General features: G+C 34.8%; 1 protein-coding gene across 1 annotated transcript; it reads left to right on the top strand.

Annotated features, from left to right (window-relative positions):
• Positions 1-5,072: 5,072 nt before the first annotated feature.
• LOC132547094 (protein PHTF2-like) lies at positions 5,073-27,352 on the top strand. The gene is made up of 15 exons (XM_060210850.1): positions 5,073-5,143; positions 5,313-5,369; positions 6,159-6,228; positions 7,399-7,495; positions 8,201-8,315; positions 8,580-8,728; positions 9,487-10,816; positions 11,325-11,561; positions 19,792-19,831; positions 20,817-21,072; positions 21,766-21,862; positions 22,552-22,683; positions 22,937-23,023; positions 23,611-23,862; positions 27,100-27,352. Exons 1-15 carry the CDS (start codon positions 5,102-5,104, stop codon positions 27,250-27,252), a joined length of 3,114 nt encoding a protein of 1,037 aa, XP_060066833.1. The 5' UTR covers positions 5,073-5,101; the 3' UTR covers positions 27,253-27,352.
• Positions 27,353-27,572: the final 220 nt, after the last annotated feature.

Raw genomic sequence — 27,572 nt, 5'->3', positions numbered from 1 at the left:
TTTAACTGACATTAAATAGCCTTAAATACATTTAACTGACAGAAAATAGCCTTTGATATATTTAACTAACAGAAAATAACCTTTAATATATTTAACTGACAGAAAATAACTTTTAATACATTTAACTGACAGAAAATAACCTTAAATATTTTTGACTGACATTAAATAACCTTAAATACATTAAACTGACAGAAAATAGCCTTTGATACATTTAACTGACAGAAAATAACCTTTGATATATTTAACTGACATGAAATAACCTTAAATACATTTAACTGCCATAAAATAGCCTTTGATACATTTAACTGACAGAAGATAACCTTTAATACATTAAACTAACAGAAAATAACCTTTAATATTTAAGTGACATAAAATAGCCTTTAATACATTTAACTGACAGAAAATAACCTTTGATATATTTAACTGACATAAAAAGAGCCTTTCATACATTTAACTGACAGAAAATAGCCTTTAATATATTTAACTGACATAAAATAGACTTTCATATATTTAACTGACATAAAATAGACTTTCATATATTTAACTGACATAAAATAACCTTTAATATATTTAACTGACAGAAAATAGCCTTTAATACATTTAACTGACATAAAATAGACTTTAATATATTTAACTGACATAAAATAGCCTTTCATACATTTAACTGACATAAAATAGACTTTAATATATTTAATTGACATGGAAGCATCCTAAGATACTTTACCAAAATTATAAATTTCGTGGCCCCAGGGTCTATCATTTCCCCTTGTTGAGGGGGTAAATTTTACTATAGTTTACATAGGGAAAAACATTTTTGAGCATAATTATTTTGATTTCCGAAAGATACATTTCAAACTTGGTTAGAATTGTGACAGAGGATGGCGACTTGATAGTATAGCCATAGCGATCCTGACTGACCCCCAGGGGCTGATGGGCGGTTCCTAAAGCGGTCAAATTATGTATTGACACTGGCGTACTATTATCAATGTCACAATTTCTTTTTCATGACACTTGGAAGCTGCTTAACCTATAACCTTTATTTTAAATATTGTTTGGAGAGAGAGAGAGAGAGAGAGAGAGAGAGAGAGAGAGAGAGAGAGAGAGAGAGAGAGAGAGAGAGAGATATGGTGGGAGTGGGGGAGGGGGGAGGGAGGAGTGTCCTTTTCAATTTCGGCCAATATAATTTTTCAGATATCGAAAAAACGCCTATATGGGCCTTGTTTGTGTTCCCCTCCGAAGGAGAGGGGGGGGGGGGGGGGGGGGTCATGAGAATCAACGAGATCTGCCCGATGTTCCAATGAAATGCTGTGCAGCTTTGGCAATTTTCATATTTTTTATTGCACGAAATATTTGCATCACCTTTACAAAAATATCAACATTAATATCACCTTAGTACCATGATAATTCTGTGTTAAAAGTTTCTTGTAGATTAGCATATAAAGTAATAAAGAAGTGGTAACACAGGGGTGCCCACGTTGGCAATCGGCTGAATCGGTGAGATTTGATCTAAAGAAGTCATAATTATGAAAACTAGCGCGGTTTCTTAGACGACAGTGTAGGATATTAAGTCTTCTAGACACACGTGATTTTTACAAATTTAAAAGGGGCATTTTCGTGCTCATTATGTCGGCTGTTTGGCGTGTTTTTGCGTTAGAAACAGCATGAAATGGCGAAAAGGCGACCATAGTTAACTACTTATTGAGTTAATTAATGTTTTCTCACGTTCAATCTACATCTTGGTTTATCCAGACTGAGTGAGTGTCCTCGGGTCTTTTTTTGTATAATGTTCCTCTTCAAAAAAACTTCGATCATGTATCCCTCTCATATGCCTATAGAACAACGAATGTAGTTTTAACAATCTTTCATTCCTGGCAGTAATTTAGTAGCCCGCCGTTGGATACCTTTAAGAATTTCAATGTCTTGTCGATATATGGTTTCCACACGCCTGCTCTGTACTTCAGACGAGGTCAACCAAAGCTCTATGCAGTAAGGAAAATGATTTGTTATCAAAGTATGTTCTTCTGATGGCTCCAAGTATTTACAATACTTTGTTGACATCAGCTTGACTATCACAATGCCTCCGCTAGGAATCGAACCCGGGACCCCTGAGACGTTCTCTCTAACAGTTTGGTATATTTCGCCATGTATTTTACAAGTGTTACATGAATATAGTTTCTAAAAGTTGATTTATTGTCGTCGATCATTCCACTGTCTTTTTCTTCTATTTCCTCAGACAGCGTTATTTAGTGTATTGTGTTCTATTGTATTGTGTTGTATTGTATTGTATTTGATACTTTTTATCGTTAACAGTATACGTTGACGATTCCAATTTTGGTTATTTTGCATTTTAGTATCAAAATCAATCAACAGAGGAAATTTGTATATGTTATGCATGTGACATTGAGTTGTGACATTCTTGTGTTTTTAAACAACGCGAGAAAAGTTATAATCAAATAAGAAATAAACAATAATTTGATATTATTTGTGTTCCCACTGAACGTCGAATCTCAACTTGTCAGTATTGTAACTCTCCTATGTTTGGAGGTAAATAAATCAATATTATGAAAATTGACAGCTGAGTGGGAAAGAAGAAAGGAAGCGTGAGAAGGGATTGCCATTGTGTTTCTGACGATATAATGACACGGGATTAAGAAGTTTTTTTGTAAAAAAAAACGGAGACCGGTCTATAATGATCTTGGCGGGTTAGGCAACAAGTGGAACAACGCATACTGGAAAATTTGCAAAGGTCATTATTCACAAGCACAGCGTACGTTGTATAGAAGAGTATCAACTTGTTTGGAATACTTACGAGCTTTCGGAGATCGAAGCGTAAATGGGTAGATGGTAGAAAATGAAGGAAAGTTGAAGAAGAAACCAAACGGAAATAAGTTGCATCATCTCTTTATGAATTGTAAGAATCGTTGTCTCAATTTCTTTTTTTAAGACTGTTGCATAAGCATCTCCCGTCATGTTGTGGAAATATATGATATTGACACCGTCAGCTCTGCTGAAATCGTGTGATATTGTCTGTCATTTGATATGATATTACGCATATTTTGTGTTTTTACACTGAATAACTTTTGAAAGTTAAATGCATTGACTCCATATATTTTTCTTTTTAAAATATCTTTTGATTTTCACACACATACAGTCGGTTTTTATAAACAATATTTAAACAGTGATTTTCATAACTGCCCACAGTTGCACTCTACTTCATTGCAAAAAATATCGACCAAACCCAAATTTCAATTGGGACAAGTGATCTACTATAGGTATAATTTGAATTTTAAACTTTGGGGTAACATGCAAACCAAATGAGGACTGTGAAAGACAGGTGGTCGGAGATTTTTCACCTTAATTGAAAGCTACAGAGGATCAGTCTACTAACTGATCATGACTGTCTATTGGTGATTAATCCAGGGTGATTCTACAACAAATTAATAGATTCTTAACTTTTTTTCTATCCTTATTATATATTCTGTATATATCAATACTTGCCAAGAAAATGTTGTGCTGATATATGTTATTCTGAAAAGGGCTTAATGCCTGATAAATATCATTCTGTAATAGAAACATGTAGGTGTGGTGGTTTATTCATAGTGTTAAACACTGTCGCTATCACTTAGGTAAGTAGCATCCTTTTTTGGCTTTGAGCCATAAGTTGTCATGCCAGAGACCCAGGTTCGATTCCTGTGCAGTGCCACTATAGTGGAATGAGACAGAAATGTATTTATTGCTGTTCTTGCACTTGGATGTCCTGTGAAATCTCAGGGATTGTGATATTTAGAATTTTTGTTTGTTTGTTTATTGTTGCTTTACATCGAGAATCATTTTTAATCAGGGAGAATCAATCTCAACAGGCTAGAGGAAGGTTCTTCAATCTTTTATAAGGTAGGATGTCTACCGGTTTCGCCCTTTATGTCGGGCTTTTTCAGCCCATAGCTTCTTGCCTGTTCAGATTGATCCTTCCTGATTTAAGCTCACCTCCTCTAATCAGTCCCCAGCATACCCTAGGGTATCCAGGTGAAAGGCGCTAGACCCATTGATACACTCCCTATATAGAAGCAGCAGCATTGGCTGTACTTCTGATATATTAGAATAGTTTCAAGGACATACCAGGGTTGAACGATTGAGTAAAAGCAGGAGTTCCCCCCAAAAAAAAACCACGGACCTGCGGCTCCAAACTGGTGACTGCCCATTAAACCTCACATCTGCAACCCAGAGGAGAAGTTCTTATATTATAAAGATTGTCATATATCTTGACCACTTGATCACTGTGGCCACGAGTTTGAGATTAAAGAAATCTCAAGAAAAACAGGGGGAGTAGTGTAAAAGGAACAAGTCATTGTGGCTTTGTTTATAGTAGGAAGTACTGTCTCTGTCACTCAGCTGATGTAGCACACTGCTTTGTCTAAATTGATAGAGCTAAAGATTTTCACAATGGAAACCCAGGTGCCTTTCCTGTCAGGATGTTTGGCTGGAATTTGTTTTTCTCTGGTCTATCACTTTGCTGTGAATACATGGCAAAATCAATTACTTAGAAAAGATGCAGCCAAAAAGTACTAGTATTATGCACTCTATTTATCCTGTAATTTGTCCAGAGTTGGGTTTGTAATTGATCTGAATAATTATTTGGAATATATAAAGTTAGACAGGCTACCAGCCCCTAAGTTTTATTTAGAAACACTCATTGCAATTTTCTACAAGCTTATCTTCGCTTCTTTTTAAACTTAAAATCATACATTTCAAAATGATTCAAATTATTAAACTCAAACTTATTGATGATTTCGATATTATGGAGACTGGGGCCAGTCATTTATAAATTTAGTTTTTTTCTTTTTGACAGGTTTGAAGAATAGGGAAAAGTCTGTATTTTAACAAAAGGAGAGGTGTTTATTAGAAAACATTAGAACAACTAGGTGACCTCTGAATAACATTTTCTTCGGGGAAGTTTAAACATCAATACCTTGTGTGAAGGGAGATAATCTCTGGTCAGTTGATGAAGGTGTGCAAGGAGAGTTAACTATAAATCACCTGTGCAAGGGGAGATAAATTCTAAACAGCTGTGAAGGGGAAAAAACATTGATCAGCTGTGCAAGGAATGGATAGAGTGCATGACTCTGTGGCATGGTACCAAAAAAAGGTAAAATCATTTATAAAAAATAAGATAATTCCTATTTGTCTCTTTTTTCTTTTGCAAATATCTTTGTTTATATTTCAATTTGTTGGATTCTTTCTAAATTTATTATGTGACATGCTCATTGACTTCTTTTGCAATGTACTTGATTTCCTGGCAATCCAATACATTTCAGATCGGATCATATGACAAGCATATTTGGGAGCAGTCTTCTGAACAGAAAGTCCTAAGGGTATGTATTTATTGTAAGGTGCATACTCAATAGAAATCAGTGACTGAATGTTTATAGTTATCTATCATAAACCTGAAGTTATCATTGCCAACTAATATCAGCAGGTGATTCACATATCATGTTACTCTACTTTGGGGCGTTTCTGGTCTCAGTGACAAGAAATGGTGACAGATTAAACAGATGAATATGTTTTATTGGTAAATATATAATTATTTCATGATTGCCTTAGTATTCCACGAATTTGTGCATGAATTATTTTTACTTATTACATACAGGTTATATGGTACATTATGACGTCACTTTGGACAATAGAATGAGGTCACAGATCGCATTGTGATGTGACAATGAATACCATACATATTGAGCAAACATCAAGTTTGTCCATTTTCTTTGAAAAATTTATCATATGATAAAAATTATCATAAATTTGTTTCCATTTGATAAATGATTTATAAAACTCGTCCAAAATGTGTGCCATTGATTGGTAAAATGAAAAATTCTTAGACTGGTTTCATAACTTTACACGGAAATACATGTAAGGTAATACAAATATACTTTTTATATAATTTTCATATTTGGCTAAAATGATAATGTTTAAGACCTTTCATCCCCAGTAGCTGACAACTCTTTTAAGTTTGGTTTGAAAATAAGTAGTGACAGAATTTCTTCTCCTCTCTTTGATGACTTTGGACTTTTTAGTATACATACAACTGGCACCAAAGACAAATAGTCATTAGCCTAATTTTTTGTCAGAAGAGGATTTTCTTTGATTCAGACTTTTTTTTTCAGAGTATACAACTGGCACCACGGAGAAGTGTTCGTCAGAAAACAGAACTCATTGATGTTGATCTTGTTCGAGGTGAAACTGAACACATGACATTTTTAGGGCTTTACAGGCCAATAATAAGCCCCATTCCCAATTGAAGTTTTTTCATATTTAAGCCAAATTCCTAAAATTAGCAATTTACTCCTGAAAATCTCCTTCTCAAGTTACCAAATTTTTTTCCAAAATGAAGCAAAAATGTCATGTTTGAGATATACATGTATAGCAATTTGGTTATAAAAAATGTCATGTTTGAGATATACAGGTATAGCAGTTTAGTTATGAAAAATGCATCATTACATGTATATATATATACAAAAGATATATGTTTATAAACTACGTAACAATTACATTAATAGTAGAGAGATCAAATTTGTGTAAATAAAAAATTTCCTCTGATTTCTGATATGTGATTGCCATGGTTACCTACTGAAAAAATGCTAAAATACTGCTAATTCCAACCTAACGCTACAACTTTATTAAGGAAATTTATTTCTGAACACCTGTCTTAAAATCAACAACACTGTCATGGTAACAAAGTACTTACATTTCAGCAAATTCCAACTCAGAAATCCTTCACAACATGACCACATATAAAAACTAGGAAAAAATCACTTCCTGTAAAGCTAGTATTTGGTGCATAGACACACGTTCGAGACTGCCCAAATAGTAATCTCCAAAACAAAGCTAAAATATTACTCTAAAAAGATGAAACAGCACATTGTCCACTTCAACATGACAATACCAATTTTAGCAAGGATTTATTTTTTAAATTTTGATTAAAACCTTTATAAACAGGTAATGAACAAAAATATCACCCATGGCCACACCAAGAAACTGTGTATTGCTACCCAAGAACTTCTTTCATATAAAAACCCTTTGCTTGTTCCCATAGTGATAGATATATAAATTATTGGTACTTGTTTTGATGTTTTTGTTAAATAATTGAAATTCACGAAATTTTAGTTTTGAGCTTTTTAGCAGAGATAGCTTTCTAATTCAAAACTCACAAGTTCAGATGTATTATGTTATGATTACTTCAATATCTGTATTCCTCCGGAAAAGGAACAATTCAGAAACATTGATTTTAAAATTGAGGTGATCCCAATGGAACTGTTAATTGTATAAAGTGAGAGAGAAAAGAAAACCATGTACGTGTGGCTTATTTCGATTCAAATTTAATCAAGAAAGTCATTTTTATTTCAGGTTCAACATTCTCCAGAGCCAAACCACAAGTGTCATGGACAAACATAACCCTCAAAGCCATTGTGAAAGTTGTATTCTTTCCTCTATATCACAAATGGTCAGTATGGATTTTCCCATAATACAGAAAAATTGTAGCTTCAGTAGGATAAAAAAAGGGGGTGTTTGTTAGCAGTGAGGTTTTCTTGGGCTCGATCTTCCATTCCCAGAAAACACTTTTAAATAAACCACCTTGGATTTATTTCATGAATTAAGATTCAAGAGGAAGTTTTGTATTGTCCATGTTTTCACCTGCTTGTGATTCAGAGAAACCAATTGAACTTTGTTAAAAAACAAACAAAAAAAATGTTGTGTAAGGGGATAAATCTCTGATACATTAAATAAAATAATGTAAGGGAATTCAGTCCTGATACATTCATTTATATAAGGGGACGTAACTCTGGCAGATGTTATTAGTTACGATCGTAAAACTTCCCATCATTTTCATCAATCTGCATCATTTGAAACTGTGTTACGAGTTTGCGCATCAGTTGACAACTTCTTGGGAACAGACCCTTAAATACCAAATCAACTGCAACATGTTAACACCATAGACTGGGGATGCAGGGATGTTGCTGAAAAAAAACAGAAGGTTCAAAAGTGTTTATGGCTTAGATACTTTACCTTCCATCTGGTCTCATTCTACTTGTACTTTTTTCAAGGGTCTCTGTGTTATCATTCATTTGTTCATATTTTGTCATAGTTTTATGGAATTTGAGTCTGAATTAAATTCTGTTGACTGTCTTCTTTTATTTCAATCGTTCAGGTGGCTGCAGCAGATGCCATTGAAAATGTTTGTGTTCCTCATGGTGCTATTCGTCATGCAGGTCATCAGCCTCATCATCTTCTTCAGGAATGTTGGAGGCAGCGTAATGAAAGATGTAAGAAGAAAAATGTCTGTTGAACTTTTGTTATCCTAGCAATTGTGTTGTCTTTACCGCATAGTAAACTGCTAAGATTGAAGCACATCTACCCGAAATTCATTCCAGACTGCAATTATGAGTAAAATTATATTGTAGGAAATGGTCTCCAGGACATTTTGCTCAGATAGTAAATTGTATTTAGGTTTTGGTAGGCATAGCGTTTGTTTTGTATCAAATGTTTTTATTTTAAACAACTTGTTGAAGATTTTTTATTTTACACAGGAGCAGACACTGTCTGAGGTTGTGATCCCTGCCTTATTAATGTTGATCCTGGGTCAAATACATTCCCAAACTGTTCTGTCCCACTTTTCACATCGATCTCAACACCGGGACAACAAGTTAGCCCGCAAGTCGTCCACTGGACTCATCAGGTAACACTGACTGAAGAATTTGTTGTTATCATTTGACAGGTATATTGACACCAGATGTTTATTATCTATATTGAATATAATGTAAACTTTATTTATTCGAAAACAATTGCAAGACAAGATTTTGCAACCTATACTAATCTCTCTTGTTGGTCTGGATGCAAGCCTGTGAGGGGCCTTACTGTGGGAGGAAACTGGAGTACTCGGGAAATACCCACATGGTCGAAAGGGTGACACCCTACCTTTCCACCTCCATTTTGGGAATCAAACCCCAGACAACTGTGCAAAGGGCGAATGCATTACCACTTTGCCACCCAACCACCCATGATTATTTATGTTTTATTTATATTTATATACTTAATACTTAGGTTATTTATTTATTCAATAATTTGATCTAACACAAGCCTCTAGGCAGATGTCATGTAAAATATTGTTGGAGGAGGGTTATCAAGTCAATATGGACAAGAATGTGATATTCTATTTATCATAATCAATAGAATATCAGAGAAAACTTCAAATTTATTGCCCTATACTGCATGCCTGTGACTTCTATCAAGCCATGGCTGAGCAAGCATGTAATTTAGAAAGGGTGATCATGAAATTGTTGTTCTTTAAAAACCAAAGGAAAATGTTTGTTCTCAACCACATATTTTTTAAATAGATGATATCTTGGTTGCAAGGAATCTTAAAATACGAAAGTCCAAAATGGCAAATTAAATGTGTGTACAAATTACTGATACAGATATTTTTCTTGGTTACAGGGAATCTAAGATTAGGAATTCCAAAATGACCGATGTAAAGCGCAGTTATTCTGTCCCAAGTCAAGCAGTCGGAACCATTTATGAAAACCTTCCTCAAGGCTCCAGTACAGATGTGAACCCAACATCGAAACAGAATCGAAAACCTCCACCAGACAGACTTGTTTCAAACAGTAAAGTAGACGTCAAAAAACAAAAAAATTCAATGGATAAAGTTAAAAAGTACAATTTTTCCGATAAAGGCACAATCATAAAAACTGGAGCAAATATAACAGAACAGAAATCTGTAAGCTGGAGTGATGCATACTGTGTCAAGACGTCACACATGAGTGGACACGAGAGTCCAGATAGTGATGCACGCACAGATGAGGAGGATTATCAAATGGAGAATAAAGAAATCACAGAAAAAGATCTCGGTTCAGAAGAAGAAACAGAAAATGTAAAGTGTTCAAAAGAAAATCTCAAAAGTTCAGCAGATAATTTAAAAAATAATGTTGGTGAAATTTCTCCCCAGACCAGTCAGATCAGTGTAAAAAGTACCAATGTAGTGAATCAAGATTCCAATACACCAGAAAGCATAATGGCTTCTGTTGACTTTGTACAAAAGAAAAAACAAAGCAACATATATCATATAAATGATGAATTTGAAGAAATCCTTGACTCTACACTTACAGAAGATGTAAGAAATGGAGAACCATTTGATAATCTAACTTCAGATCTTCAACATTCTAAACAAGTGACTGTAAGTAACGGTCAAATTGTGACTGACACAGAATGCCTAACAAAATTCTCAGACAACCATTTACCAGACACAACAGACAATATTCAAATCTTGCCCAAGGAAAATTTCTCAAATTCTCACAATGGCATAAAGGATAATATCTCGCTTAAGCCTTCGGTATCGACAATTTCCAATGGTAGTGATGATGTTTTTGTTGATGATAATTCCGCAACTGTGTTTAAAAATAATTTAATTGAAGAAAATGCCAGTGATTACAGCCCACAAGATACTGAGTCAGTTTGTAACTCTAGTCACGGCAGTATTGAATCGGGATCAATGAAACGTTTCATGTCATCATCTGTTACAAGTAAAAGTAGAACACAGTGTGAAACAGGATCAGATTCCGATGATACTCACAACAAAGCATTTTCCTACAAAGGCTTGAGGAGAAGGAAAAATGCCGGTTTGGAAGAATCTTCAGAGTCAAATTCTACCATTTTTCGATCACGACGTCCTCCATCAACCCTTAATATGAAAACCAGAGAGAGTAAAGGCAGTACAGGGATCAGTTCTTCGGAAGGAGAAACGTCATACACTCCTGATGGGAGCAAGGTATGGAGTCGTATTGATTTTGAAATTACATCAATTTTACTGATATTTTCCAAATATTTCTTTAAAAGGCCAATTGTTCTAAGTCCTGTGGGTTTTTTCTGAAGAAATATGATAGATATTGTTCAAGAAAACTTAATTCTTATCCAGTCAGAACATAGGTATAATTCTTACCCAGAGTCAGAGCATGGGCAATGAGATATCATTGGTTTATAATTGAAATGAGCAGAAATGTATGGGTGTTCTTATTCCCAGGCATGGTAATTACGGTATATCATGACAACAGTGTTTTTCCTTTGTATAAATAGTATCTCGGACAATACATATCGTATTTGTACATTTAGATGTATTAAATATGCATAAATAATAATGATATGGAAATTTGATAAATATTTTCATGACTTTGATAAAGGGACAAACTATTGAATTGTGTTGTTTACTCAAATGAATGAACCAAATTCATTTTCCGAATTTATGATGACAATCTTTAACTAAGTGCCTTTATGCTCAGGCTGGAGCAAGTTCCGAGGCTGAGTGGGAAGATCGGGTCCAGTCGGATATCACAACCTCAACGTACTCTAGCAGCTCTGCTTCGGACAATGATATCTCAGATAATGATGCACAAGACATCACAGAGGACTGTCCAACAGATCCTGGCCTACCTCCTACTACAGGCTCAGCAAGCATGACAGGGGACAGAAATACCAAAGTTACAAGCAATTTGCATGTAATTAATCTACTTCAGCCTGTATGTATCTCTTTATCTTCCTTCTCTGCATGCTTCAATAGATATTTCTTCCAAAAGCATGCATTCAGTATTTGCACTTTTGTAACAGCAAATTTCATATGTCAGACTTTTTTCATTAGATAGTGACCAAAATGATTTCATACTTTTTTCAGTACTCAGAATAAAATGTTACAGAATGTTATGTTAATATCAGGTTTTCTTTCATGATTTGCCAACATTATTTTTATTCAGTCAGAATAATTTTCATTAGATATTTTGATAAATTTTTGATATCAGATTTCACTTTAATTTTAGTATAAATATATTTCTATATATTTACTATAAATTTTCTTTATTTTTCCGAAAAAATAAAATGATAAGAACTAAAGAAATCTTGCTTTACAAAAATAAAGATGAAAATTGAAAAGTAGGGTTTTTGATAAAACGTTTTGGAACTAGCTGTTACAACATTTGTGTTATCCACTTGTGTGCATTTGCTTCATTTTGAACAATTCCCCCCCTCCTCCCTTTTTTTTTTGCATATACATGTAGTGAACTAGTTCAGAAATTTTGGAGCATGAGGCCTTTAGCATCCTAATTGAATTTTGTGTTTTTGTAAAAAATAATCATTATATGTGTCCCTTATAGTTTTTTTTTTTATTATTATTTTGCTGCTGGCTTGAAATTATAAAAAACAAATTTTTAAAAAATGAAAAACTTTCCTGATATGTTTCACACTTAAAAAATACATACATGTAGATTATTTGTTGAAGTTCAATTTTGAAATGAAACTTGATAATAGATAAATGAAATTTTAGGAAGTAAGAACTGAGATACAAACAGGATTTATATATTTATGTATGTTATATGCTGTGCTATGACTTAGATTTTGCTTGAATCAGTTTTGCCTTCAAGAAAAAAGAAAATTTCATTTTAACTTACTTATATTTATGACATGCATTACACATATGTATGAAAAATAATTGTAAAACAACAAATCTTTTACCGTGTCCTTTACTGACAATTACTTTTCATGGAATCTTCAATAAAAATGTTTTCGTAATGATCATTTTTTAAGGAAGTTGATAAACTACATCGGTAACATTTCACACCTTTGAAGTGATAGGCAGTTCACTTTCTGATGTGATATAGTTGTGTATAAGTGATAATTAGACTTTTTGTAACTTTATTTTCAAAGGGAAGATATCCTTCATTGAGGACTCGATCATACAGTATCGGGTGTTGTGTAAGCGGCCGAGGGCAGTCTGAACATGTTAGTGTCGGGTAGAGTGTGTGTCCGTGTGCTGCCTTAATCAATGTGGCCAAACGATGGTCATTTATGTCCATTTGACTGGTGAATTGATAAAGAAATTTTATGGTTGTCATTTATTGTTAAAAATATAGAGAAAAGGTTGATGTTGTCATGGGCTTGTTTTCATCCACTATTTATGCTGACGGAATAAAATTGCTAAAACTGAAATCCTTAAAAGTAAGATTGAGAAAGATTACTAAACCAGGACATTTTTATGCCTATGGTGACAAGTACATCTTTTCTAATTGAAAGTTTTGTTAAAACTATGACATTTTGAACCAGAAAAAAAATTATCAAGTACATATTTGGTTGTGTTCATTCTGAAAATTACAGAGATAATTGTATGAATCATTCATTTAATTCCATGCTTTTATGGAATATAACTTCACAACCCTAAACCTTATATTTCGCAGAAAAATAATTTTTCACGACACATGTTCAATAATTGATTTGTGTTGCTGATTTGATATCTGCGATGTTTACAACTTGTGAATAATCATGAAATTTCTATCAGTTCTCCGTATATGTATGTTATTTACATATATTTATCTTACAATCAATAACAGACTGAAAGGAAGATACAGGACTTCCACATTTTTTCTTTTTTAAACAAATTGATTAATTTTTTAGTTCAGTTTAAAAAATTGCCTTCCAGCTTTTTGTTATTCACTACAATTTTTTTAATTCTATGTATGATCAAAAATATTCCCTTAAAGTTCAAATCATATCAGATAAATTTTTTTCCTTACATGTCATATTCAATGTCGGTAATATTTCAGGGTGAAAAATTACTTCTATATATACTTTTCTAAATTAAAAAAACTGTTCAGAAAATTTTACAACTTAGCTGTAGCAGCCTTAACAGATAACTAGGAAAGATTGTTTTTGGAATTCCTGGATCTTCCACTTACCGTAAATCTCACAATATTGGTGAACAATAATTTTTCTAATATTACACTTTCTTTTCTTAAGGGTTTTCTTTTTTGTGGAAAAAGATAAAATATGCCTGGTGTTTTTCAGAGATTGTACTACTATACGCGAATATTTACGGTAGATATCGTAAAATGTGCTGGAATTCATCAATGTTTCTTCTGATTTCACAGAAAGGAAAGTTTCTTTGAAAAGAGAGATTTACAGTTAAATATTAATCATTCTATAAATAGTTGTTTAATGTTGGCAAAGTGCCAAAGATTTTTCATATCACCTTTAGTAAAAATGTCTTTCCTATATCATCTGAAAATAACCAACAAAATGTCTTCGTTGTAATTCTCCTCCCATTGTTATATTTCACATTTCTTAACATTTGGAAACTATTTTGGGGGTAGGGCTATTTAACATCATGAAACTTTTATAATTTTGGAAACATTTATTTTGGAGAGGATATGATTTACCTTCTGAAATTTCTCATCAAAACTAATTTGCGACTGTTTATTCCGAAAATTGTTTTTGAGCAAAAATTTGTTGATTTTTGGGGATTGGTACGGCAGTGTAATGGTATCACATCACTAAGAATGATAGTACATAGTCAGGACATTATAGAATATTGACCACAAAGCAGACATGGCAGGCAGTGATGGAAAGTTTTAAATATGCTTAAAAATTCTGCCATTGTGCTGCTGTACTCAAGTTTCATCCAACACTGAATAGGCTGCTTTCTGTCTGGCCCAAACTATACTAATACTGTCAGTGTTACACCCAATGTACCACACTAAAACTGTCTGTCTTACTGTGGTATTGTCAGTGTTACACCCAATGTACCATACTAATACTGTCAGTGTTACTGTAGTATTGTCAGTGTTACACCCAATGTACCATACTAATACTGTCAGTGTTACTGTAGTATTGTCAGTGTTACACCCAATGTACCATACTAATACTGTCAGTGTTACACCCAATGTACCATACTAATACTGTCAGTGTTACACCCAATGTACCATACCAATACTGTCAGTGTTACTGTGGTATTGTCAGTGTTACACCCAATGTACCATACTAATATTGTCAGTGTTACTGTGGTATTGTCAGTGTTACACCCAATGTACCCTACTAATACTGTCATGTTACTGTAGTATCGTCAGTGTTACACCCAATGTACCATACTAATACTGTCAGTGTAACACCCAATGTACCATACTAATACTGTCAAAGTATCTGTAGTATTGTCAGTGTTATACCCAATGTACCATACTAATACTGTCAGTGTTACACCCAATGTACCATACTAATACTGTCAGTGTTACTGTAGTATTGTCAGTGTTACACCCAATGTACCATACTAATACTGTCAGTGTTACACCCAATGTACCATACCAATACTGTCAGTGTTACTGTGGTATTGTCAGTGTTACACCCAATGTACCATACTAATACTGTCATGTTACTGTAGTATCGTCAGTGTTACACCCAGTGTACCATACTAATACTGTCAGTGTTACACCCAATGTACCATACTAATACTGTCAGTGTTACACCCAATGTACCATACTAATACTGTCATGTTACTGTAGTATTGTCAGTGTTACACTCAATGTACCATACTAATACTGTCAGTGTTACACCCAATGTACCACACTAATACTGTCAGTGTTACTGTAGTATTGTCAGTGTTACACCCAATGTACCATACTAATACTGTCAGTGTTGCACCCAATGTACCATACTAATACTGCTGTGTTACTGTAGTATTGTCAGTGTTACTGTAGTATTGTCTGTGTTACACCGAATGTACCATACTAATACTGTCAGTGTTACACCCAATGTACCATACCAATACTGTCAGTGTTACTGTGGTATTGTCAGTGTTACACCCAATGTACCATACTAATATTGTCAGTGTTACTGTGGTATTGTCAGTGTTACACCCAATGTACCCTACTAATACTGTCATGTTACTGTAGTATCGTCAGTGTTACACCCAATGTACCATACTAATACTGTCAGTGTAACACCCAATGTACCATACTAATACTGTCAAAGTATCTGTAGTATTGTCAGTGTTATACCCAATGTACCATACTAATACTGTCAGTGTTACACCCAATGTACCATACTAATACTGTCAGTGTTACTGTAGTATTGTCAGTGTTACACCCAATGTACCATACTAATACTGTCAGTGTTACACCCAATGTACCATACCAATACTGTCAGTGTTACTGTGGTATTGTCTGTGTTACACCCAATGTACCATACTAATACTGTCAGTGTTACTGTGGTATTGTCAGTGTTACACCCAATGTACCATACTAATACTGTCAGTGTTACACCCAATGTACCATACTAATACTGTCAGTGTTACACCCAATGTACCATACTAATACTGTCATGTTACTGTAGTATTGTCAGTGTTACACTCAATGTACCATACTAATACTGTCAGTGTTACACCCAATGTACCACACTAATACTGTCAGTGTTACTGTAGTATTGTCAGTGTTACACCCAATGTACCATACTAATACTGTCAGTGTTGCACCCAATGTACCATACTAATACTGCTGTGTTACTGTAGTATTGTCAGTGTTACTGTAGTATTGTCTGTGTTACACCGAATGTACCATACTAATACTGTCAGTGTTACACCCAATGTACCATACTAATACTGCTGTGTTACTGTAGTATTGTCAGTGTTACTGTAGTATTGTCTGTGTTACACCGAATGTACCATACTAATACTGTCAGTGTTACACCCAATGTACCATACTAATACTGCTGTGTTACTGTAGTATTGTCAGTGTTACTGTAGTATTGTCTGTGTTACACCGAATGTACCATACTAATACTGTCAGTGTTACACCCAATGTACCATACTAATACTGCTGTGTTACTGTAGTATTGTCAGTGTTACACCCAATGTACCATACTAATACTGTCAGTGTTACACCCAATGTACCATACTAATACTGTCAGTGTTACACCCAATGTACCATACTAATACTGCTGTGTTACTGTAGTATTGTCAGTGTTACACCCAATGTATCATACTAATACTGTCAGTGTTACACCCAATGTACCATAATAATACTGTCAGTGTTACACCCAATGTACCATACCAATACTGTCAGTGTTACTGTGGTATTGTCTGTGTTACACCCAATGTACCATACTAATACTGTCATGTTACTGTAGTATTGTCAGTGTTACACCCAATGTACCATACTAATACTGTCAGTGTTACACCCAATGTACCATAATAATACTGTCAGTGTTACACCCAATGTACCATACCAATACTGTCAGTGTTACTGTGGTGTTGTCTGTGTTACACCCAAGGTACCATATTAATACTGTCATGTTACTGTAGTATTTCATTCTTACACCCAATGTACCATACTAATACTGCTGTGTTACTGTGGTATTGTCAATGTTACACCCAATGTACCATACTAATACTGTCAGTGTTACTGTGGTATAGTCAATGTTACACCCAATGTACTGTCTTTCCTAGTCATGTGATATCATATACTACCATAAATCTACCATCATACTACTCGTGGTCAGTAATACAGGTAGCACATCAATATTAATTGCTGAGGTTAGCGAAAAAATGGTATTCTGTAACACATCGGCTTTAACATTGGTTTAACAGTAAGATCCAGCAGTACCTAAAACAACAGTATCACAGTAAATGTCCATACTACATTGAGGATTTTACAAGTTTTTTTTTTCCTTGATGGATCTGCACTGACTTTCTCATCGTTAATTTTTGGCTCTGGTTTAGTGCCAGCGAGGAACATGTGATAGGGCTTTATCAGTTTATAAAAGAAGATACCCAAGTCTACTGGTGTAGATTTTGAAAAGGTTATCTTGATTTTTAGAAACCAACCAAGAAAACACACACTTGTGAAAGCAGAAAATTTTGGAATACAATTTAATAGATAGAGTGATCAAGTATATTTCTACATGTTTTACATGCTATAGCAGATGTCTATAGGAATTACATGTAAAACCAAAACTCCTTAGACACACTTCCTGGTCTGTAATCGTCGTTTCATTTACACCCATTATAAAAATGTCAACTCATACAGCCTGAATGGAAGTGTGCATTTGGGCATGATGTGGGAGGTCATTGATCAACATTGAACACTCACATGGTTGGGCATGTTACTCAAAATTTAGATATCTGATGGGGAATCAGACCTTCGTCACCAAAGTGACAGTTGTGGGTATTCTAAGCCACCAACACATGCATTATATATGATGTGTGAAGTTCAGTTCAATGTTGACTTTAGGGTGTCTCACTTGATGGTTGTGTTGAAAGCTAGACTAGGTAGTTATTTAAGTCTTGATCATCAGGATTTATGGGGGGGTTTTTTAAGAAATAAAAAACGTGTCATTCATGGACATGATTTTCAAAATGCTTGAAGATTTTAAAAGTCAATCTTACAATTCCACTCAGCTTTAAACAGTTTTGTTTCCTCTTGGTATAGCTCAGGGTATTACAGGGTGTATGATATGTGAGAGATGTTTAGAGATTGGTCTCAGCTTGGCTGGTATAGCTCAGGGTATTACAGGGTGTATGATATGTGAGAGATGTTTAGAGATTGGTCTCAGCTTGGCTGGTATAGCTCAGGGTATTACAGGGTGTATGATATGTGAGAGATGTTTAGAGATTGGTCTCAGCTTGGCTGGTATAGCTCAGGGTATTACAGGGTGTATGATATGTGAGAGATGTTTAGAGATTGGTCTCAGCTTGGCTGGTATAGCTCAGGGTATTACAGGGTGTATGATATGTGAGAGATGTTTAGAGATTGGTCTCAGCTTGGCTGGTATAGCTCAGGGTATTACAGGGTGTATGATATGTGAGAGATGTTTAGAGATTGGTCTCAGCTTGGCTGGTATAGCTCAGGGTATTACAGGGTGTATGATATGTGAGAGATGTTTAGAGATTGGTCTCAGCTTGGCTGGTATAGCTCAGGGTATTACAGGGTGTATGATATGTGAGAGATGTTTAGATATTCGTCTCAGCTTGGCTATCTTTCATATCAAGCTCCATCCAGATGGAAAACATTTTTGACAATTTATTGACAAAATAAGTCATCTCTGTAGGGTCAAAAAGTAAAAAAAATTAAGTGAATTCACTTAAAAAAAACATTGATGCATAAATGCTTATTTCTTTAGCAGTTTTTGCTTCTTTTTCCTTTATTTTCCCCTCAATCTCGTTGTTTTCTGTAGTTTGTTTGTATTTGTGAATAGACTTTGTTTAAAATCTGTCTTTTTTATCTATTAATACGTTGTGTCTATGTTAAATCTTCCTTTCTATTAGTATTTCTGTTTCAGTGTTAAAGTGTATGTAAAACGAACATGACATTATTCAGAAGTCTGTGATATACCACACCTGTCTAAAGTTCTGTTGTATTCGTCTAACAAATCTACACTACCAGCGTTAATTTCATTTGTGGATGTGACTGTATTTGCCTGTGGAAATTAGACTTTCTACATTAAAACTGACAAACATATTTATTGTATTAAGAACTTCCAGATAAGAGAACTTGAATGAAGGACCTAAAGAATTCTCTTGAAGCTTTACGTTCTCTGTAGTTTGATATTAATTCAACTTGTGTGATCTGGATATCTGATTGTGTCAGTTTTTTATGGAGTTGGGACTTTTTTGGTAAATTTAAAAGAAAAAAAAGTAAAAAGAAAAAAATTTTAGAAAAAATACTACCTACACAGTTTTAGATAAGCAGTGCCAAAGATTTAAAATGTATTGATTAAATATTAAAATGTTTACTTTTTCATTACTTTGGTGATGAATAGAATGAAAATATGATATTTGAAATGATAAGACAGGAAGTGGACTAGAATTTTAAACTTTGTCAGTCATACTTGAAGTATTTTTTTATGCTTTTTATTTTGGTATGAGTTTAAAAGTAATTTTTCAGCCATTTTTATGTTGATGTTTATTTTTTCTATAAATCTTGTTTATCGTAATTACAGCCAACCAGTACTACGTCAGTCAGTCCTCCTCCAGACAAAGGTAAGTCTGATGTGAAAATGTGGCAGTGATTTCAAAAATCACTGAGCTTCTTTAATGGTGGAGAAATCAAAAATCTTGAAACATGATCCATTAACATCTTATAAGGTATGTGGAAGTAAGTGTAGACCATATTGCTTACTGATGTAAAATGATGTAAAATTTGTTTGAGATTTAACCTTGAGTTTACCTACATTCAAGGTCAAAATCCTCAAAAAATTTATTTTGCACAAAGGAATAATGCTGCTTGAACTTCAAAGCTTACTGTGAGGAGTTTAGATACTCAAAGTTACTATGTTAATTTTCTTCAAATGAATCATAAGGCCAAAAGCTTAGGATATCAAAATGCAGCCCTTATGCTGTGTTTAGATCATAAATTTATTGGTATGTAGATTTTCCAGAATGACTAGTTATCAAAAGAGTGACTGGTATTATAGATTTAATTAATTTCACTTCTTTTGAAAAAATTGTATAATGAAGTGGGACTTGACATAAAATAATGGTTTCTTTTTGTAACACTGGAAGTGATTCAATGAAATCTCCAAGTAGTGTTTCGAGAGATGTAGGTTAATGAAAGTGACAGTCAGTATCATGATCTCATTTTTCTGTTTCCTTATGGGATATGAAGTTTAAGGTGTTTGATGCTCGTGGTATACCTGTTAGTGTGTTTGTTTTTTACTGTGTTTTCATTTGGGAAGGTGACCTTACTTGACCAAGATTTACATGGTTAATAGTTAATGAATCAGAAGATGCTTACCCATCCATCACGTTTTTCATGCTTTTTCAAATGTCTCCCAGTAAATCTGTCTTTTGTTCGTTTCATTGATTTTGAATTCAGAATTTGTTAATATGTCGGTGTTTCCTTCTTGTTTGTGTTGTGATTTTTAAATTTTTTTAGTAAATATGTTTAAAATATGTTTTTTCAATAGTGAATTCTTTGATACTTTAATGTTGATATTTGTAAATAAATTTAAAAAATATTTTTCAGTGAGCTGTATGATATGGGAGGACAAAGAATGTAAAAAGGTAGAATTAACTGCCCTTGATATTGGCTGGACAATTATTGAGAAAGTGGACAATATTCCCGAGAGTTCTGACTATCTGTGGATCGGCCTCAGCTTCTCACTTTTTCTCGGTGTGGTGCCATTGATTTTCCGAGTATATCATGCCAAGGAGTACCCAGACTTCATCACTAAAGATGGCCTGTGTAGTTTGTGTCTGTTGTTGATTTCAAATTCGTGGAGGTATGTAACACACAGCATTCTGTCCCATGACACAGCTTTAATTATTTCAAAATCGTATTAACAGTGTATCAGGATTCTAATACCTTAACAAGTTTTGCTATGGTGCTTATGGTTGATAGAAATGACAAAGCTTTGTACGAAACCTTAAAATTAGCCATGAATACCATGATAAGTGCTTACATTTACATTTCCTACATATTCACTGTCCAATGCAGATCCTGACATCGATAATGTAATCCTTAAGAGGGACGGTCAATTTGACAGTGTACTGTTGCCTTCTCAAAAATTTTTCAATACTTCAACATCTATCACTTAAGTACTCCTAGATTTTTACTGTTGATGATGATTTTATATTCCATGTTTAATTTCCCTGTGAAATATGCATAAATATTTGAGAGCTAAAATATTTCGTAAGAATCCATTATTTTTTTCTGGTTTTTACAAGTTTTATATCTTATGTATCATTGTAAAATGTCTTGAGATTTTTCAAAAACTAAAAAATTGAGCATGTCCAACCTCAGTCCCACCCTTCTTTGATATTAAGCTTGTTACTTTCCACAAAGATTATTCTTTTATAGAAATATGTCTGTTGATTCAAGATTGATCTTTAACTCAGTTGTAAAATGTACTATTTTTTGTGATTTACTTAATACAGTGTATTTTCTCTGTAAGTATTGTTTTTGTTTTTTACAGAATTAATCTGATCATGGTGAACGGTATGATACAGAGACTATGTCTGGGAGGTATATTCTTTTTTCTCCTTTCTGTTGCTGACAGAACTTTCAAACAGGCAAGTATAGTTAATATTTTGTCAAGTAAAACTTCACTTGAAGAAAGTGATAATAAATGACCCAAGGTTACATATGTGACAGGTTTATGTTGTATGTATACAGGTATATTGTAATCTTGTTAATATATCTTATGTCATTGATCAATTGAATTTTTGAAACAAATATATAATGTTGAGTGGAAATGATTGCAGTTGTTTCCGTATCAGAATGCTTTCAGTAAGCATTACTTGTAAATATAAATTGGTTTTTGTTTCCTTGATTCACTCAGTATCTAGGCATTGTCTCATCAGTGAATGGCAGTGATCTGACAGCATAATGGTGTGACTTACATCCCTCTCATAGGGTAGTGCTGTTTACAGGGTGTCCAAAATGTAGGGTAGTTTTGTATATATATTGATTGACAGATAAACACAATGTATATTGACTTTGTATATATTGATTGACAGACAGCTCCTGGAGGCATAGATGATGTTTGCCACTTGAGTCTAGCCTGTCTTGTCAAAGGGGACGAGGGGTCGGGTGGGAACTACATAATTTTGATTGAATCTTACATCACTTTGACCTCCAAATATTGCTTTAAAAAGTGACAAATTTTATCATTAAAAACCTATTCTAGAAACCTCTTGATCTGCATATATATATTGATTGACAGATAAACACAAGGTATAATGACTGTTTTTATTGACAGCGCTTACTGTATGCCAAACATTTCTGTTACCTAACTTCATCACGGCGAGCCAAGAAGTTTGACATGCCTCACTTCCGTTTAAATAAAGTCAGAAATATAAAAATCTGGCTCTCGTTACGATCTTATCTCAAGGTATTTTCTTCCGTTTTATACTTACTTTTATCATTAAAAGTTTTTAAAAATCAATTTCAGTTTATCACCAACATTATTAACGTAAAATCACAACGATTACTGTATTGTTACATGTACAATATTTCTGATGAATTATATCTATACGTAAGTTATTTCATTATGGTCTAATTTTATATTTGAATGAATCAAAGAACTACTGGGTCTTTATAAATATTGTTGGTATAATGTATCGGTTGGTATTTGTCTGTTGTAGAAACGAGGTCCTCAGCGATCGGTGGATATCATTGTTTCTGTGACATTTCTATTGACAATTGTCATACTCACCTTGATGTGCCTTCAGGTTAATATCTACCATAACTGCTGTAAAATCATTCTATTTTGTTGGGGATTAATTTTCGTTCAATTCATGGGTGCTCTAAATCAACAAATTTGTATGTCCACAAAATGTTTAAATATTGACATGAATTGTGGTACTGATGGATTATATAAGCAAGATTTATCCTCAATATCAAGCACCAATGAAATTTTATATTGGAAACCACAAAAATTGAGTCTCAAGGAAAATCACTTAATTTACAGTAATCTGTGTCTAGCTAATTTCCCAGAGTGGGCTATAAAGCAAAATATATTCTTAAACCAATATTGTTAAGCTCCCTAACAAGACAGCAATCTTCAAGGAATCCGATTTCACATTCTCATATTTTGTTCACAAATACCCTGTGTTGTAGCTATTGAAAACCCCTCCTCAAATTTTATTCAGAGAAATCTGACAGTTTAGCTATTGAAAATACCTCCCCAGACTTATACAAACAGCTCCCTTGACATTTTACATTAGAAATACAATCAAAAGTTGTTACAGTACTTTGTGGCCCAGCTGTTCTATGATGTGGACAACTACCCTGAATTGAGATATATTTTTATTTTCAGCTATTGAAGGATACAGATACTTACCTGGATTTCCTGTGTAACTGGGAACTCCTCGTTTGGTGTATGGCCCTAGGTGTCTATCTGCTACGATTTATGACCCTTGGACTCAAGATAAACAAGAAGTATCGTAACTTGTCCGTACTCATAACAGAACAAATTAATCTGTATCTACAGATGGAACAGAAACCACATAAGAAGGAGGAGCTCATGGTAGCCAATAATGTTCTCAAATTAGCTGAGGATCTCCTCAAGGTAGGTCAAGGTCATGGAATGAAGGTGAAGGTTACAAGTATTATCAAAAAGGCAATGTTGATGGCTATGTTTAAATCACTTGGTGTTTGATATATGTAAGGATGTCACAGTGGCCATGTGGTTAAGGCCTCTGGGCATCTTTATCACTAGACATCCACCTCTGGGTTACGAGTTTGAGGCCTATTTGGGCAGTCGCTAGGAATTCTGGCTTTTCTCTCACCAACCAAACCTTCCACTTCCTTAAATTACCCTGGCTTTCTATAACAGTTTTTAAGATTGTTATGTTTAATTATACCACTGTCTGTAACAGGGGATAGGGCGGTTAGGTTTAATTATACCACTCTCTGTAACAGGGGATGGGGCAGTTAGGTTTAATTATACCACTCTCTGTAACAGGGGATAGGGTGGTTAGATATAATTATACCACTCTCTGTAACAGGGGATGGGGCGGTTAGGTTTAATTATACCACTCTCTGTAACAGGGGATGGGGTGGTTAGGTTTAATTATACCACTCTCTGTAACAGGGGATGTGGTGGTTAGATATAATTATACCACCACTCTCTATAACAGGGGATGGGGTGGTTAGGTATTATACCACTCTGTAACAGGGGATGTGATGGTTAGGTATAATTATACCACTCTCTGTAACAGGGGATGTGATGGTTAGGTTTAATTATACCACTCTCTGTAACAGGTGATGGACTGGTTAGATATAATTATACCACTCTCTGTAACAGGGGATAGGGCAGTTAGGTTTAATTATACCACTCTCTGTAACAGGTGATGGACTGGTTAGATATAATTATACCACTCTCTGTAACAGGGGATAGGGTGGTTAGATATAATTATACCACTCTCTGTAACAGGGGATGGGGTGGTTAGATATAATTATACCACTCTCTGTAACAGGGGATGGGGTGGTTAGGTTTAATTATACCACTCTCTGTAACAGGGGATGTGGTGGTTAGATATAATTATACCACTCTCTGTAACAGGGGATGGGGTGGTTAGGTATAATTATACCACTCTCTGTAACAGGGGATGTGGTGGTTAGGTATAATTATACCACTCTCTGTAACAGGGGATGTGGTGGTTAGGTATAATTATACCACTCTCTGTAACAGGGGATGGGGTGGTTAGGTATAATTATACCACTCTCTGTAACAGGGGATGTGGTGGTTAGATATAATTATACCACTCTCTGTAACAGGGGATGGGGTGGTTAGATATAATTATACCACTCTCTGTAACAGGGGATGGGGCGGTTAGGTATAATTATACCACCACTCTCTGTAACAGGGGATGGGGTGGTTAGGTATAATTATACCACTCTCTGTAACAGGGGATGGGGTGGTTAGGTATAATTATACCACCACTCTCTGTAACAGGGGATGGGGTGGTTAGATATAATTATACCACTCTCTGTAACAGGTGATGGACTGGTTAGATATAATTATTCCACCACTCTCTGTAACAGGGGATGTGGTGGTTAGATATAATTATACCACTCTCTGTAACAGGGGATGGGGTGGTTAGATACAATTATACCACTCTCTGTAACAGGGGATGGGGTGGTTAGGTATAATTATACCACCACTCTCTGTAACAGGGGATGTGGTGGTTAGATATAATTATACCACTCTCTGTAACAGGGGATGGAGTGGTTAGGTCTCTGTAACAGGTGATGGACTGGTTAGATATAATTATTCCACCACTCTCTGTAACAGGGGATGTGGTGGTTAGGTATAATTATACCACCGCTCTCTGTAACAGGGGATGCGGTGGCTAGGTATAATTATACCACTCTCTGTAACAGGGGATGTGGTGGTTAGGTATTATACCACTCTCTGTAACAGGGGATGGGGTGGTTAGGTATAATTATACCACTCTCTGTAACAGGGGATGTGGTGGTTAGATATAATTATACCACTCTCTGTAACAGGGGATGGGGTGGTTAGGTATAATTATACCACCACTCTCTAAAACAGGGGATGCGGCGGTTAGATATAATTATACCACTCTCTGTAACAGGGGATAGGGTGGTTAGATATAATTATACCACTCTCTGTAACAGGGGATGGGGTGGTTAGATATAATTATACCACTCTCTGTAACAGGGGATGTGGTGGTTAGGTATAATTATACCACTCTCTGTAACAGGGGATGGGTTGGTTAGGTATAATTATACCACTCTCTGTAACAGGGGATGTGGTGGTAAGATATAATTATACCACTCTCTGTAACAGGGGATGGGGCAGTTAGGTATAATTATACCACTCTCTGTAACAGGGGATGTGATGGTTAGGTATAATTATACCACTCTCTGTAACAGGGGATGGGGTGGTTAGGTATAATTATACCACCACTCTCTGTAACAGGGGATGGGGTGGTTAGGTATAATTATACCACCACTCTCTGTAACAGGGGATGTGGTGGTTAGGTATTATACCACTCTCTGTAACAGGGGATGCGGTGGTTAGGTATAATTATACCACTCTCTGTAACAGGGGATGTGGTGGTTAGATATAATTATACCACTCTCTGTAACAGGGGATGGGGTGGTTAGGTATAATTATACCACCACTCTCTGTAACAGGGGATGGGGTGGTTAGGTATAATTATACCACTCTCTGTAACAGGGGATGGGTTGTACGTGTACCTATCTATCTGTAGCAATACCCTTGTGTTTAATATATGTCAGAAAACCCTAGATAGAGTTGGTTCCTATCCCCACTAGTATCGTAACATCAGATTCTACATGCGACTTTTTTAGGTCATTGGTCAAGTTTAGAGAGTTAAAAGTCTCATTTGGCCATTTCTGAAATAAGATTCAGTTGGTATATATATCTGAACATTTGTCAGCTATTAAGTTGTTCATGTGATCATATATCTGTCATGAAAGTGAAAGGGTCAAAAGTTATTTCATGCTTAGTAAAGAAAACTTTTTTGTACATGATACCTTAGTCTCTTCAAAACCATTACGTTAAGTATCATTACAGCATTTTAAAATCTGTGTTTCTCACTGTTGAATATATTATCTTTGTTTTTGACTAGGAATCCTGTATGTAGCTGATCTATAAATGCACTTGCTTTCGTGGTACTCTTAAACAAATTTTGTGTATAATGTATAAATTTATCATCACACTTATCTCTTCAAAATTGACGTTGTGCTAACATTTCACTGCACCAAAATAAGTGAGTTTACAGAAATAGAATTTCTCTCTCTTTACCTGTAGGAACTGGAAAGTCCCTTTAAGATCTCCGGTGTTTCCGCCAACCCTGTGATATACAATGTAACCAAAGTTGTGGTCCTATCTGCCTTCTCTGCAGTCCTCACAGAACTACTGGGATTCAAGATGAAGTTGTACAAGATCAAACTCAGGGCATAATATATACGAGGCCTTCAGTGTTACAGATTAGGTCTTTACCGTCAATGTTTTTGTCTTAATGACACAAAGACTTGTTGCCTTCATAATGCTTCAAACTATTATTATGGTGATACTAAGACATTTTTGTATTGTCAACATTGTTTCCTATGTGACACAAAGATTTTTTGTCAAGATGACACTAAGACATGTTGCCTTCGTAATGCTTAGACATGTTGTCTTTGTGACACTAAGACATGTTGTCTTGGTGACACTATGATGTGTTGTCTTGGTGACACTAAGACATGTTGTCTTGGTAACACTATGATGTGATGTCTTGTTGA

This window comes from Ylistrum balloti, unplaced genomic scaffold, assembly GCF_031769215.1.
Source record: "Ylistrum balloti isolate Yb309-2 unplaced genomic scaffold, AGI_CSIRO_Ybal_v1 Utg369934, whole genome shotgun sequence".
Taxonomy (NCBI): domain Eukaryota; kingdom Metazoa; phylum Mollusca; class Bivalvia; order Pectinida; family Pectinidae; genus Ylistrum; species Ylistrum balloti.
The sequence above is the reverse complement of the archived record's forward strand: the minus strand, read 5'-3'. Positions and strand labels throughout refer to the sequence as shown.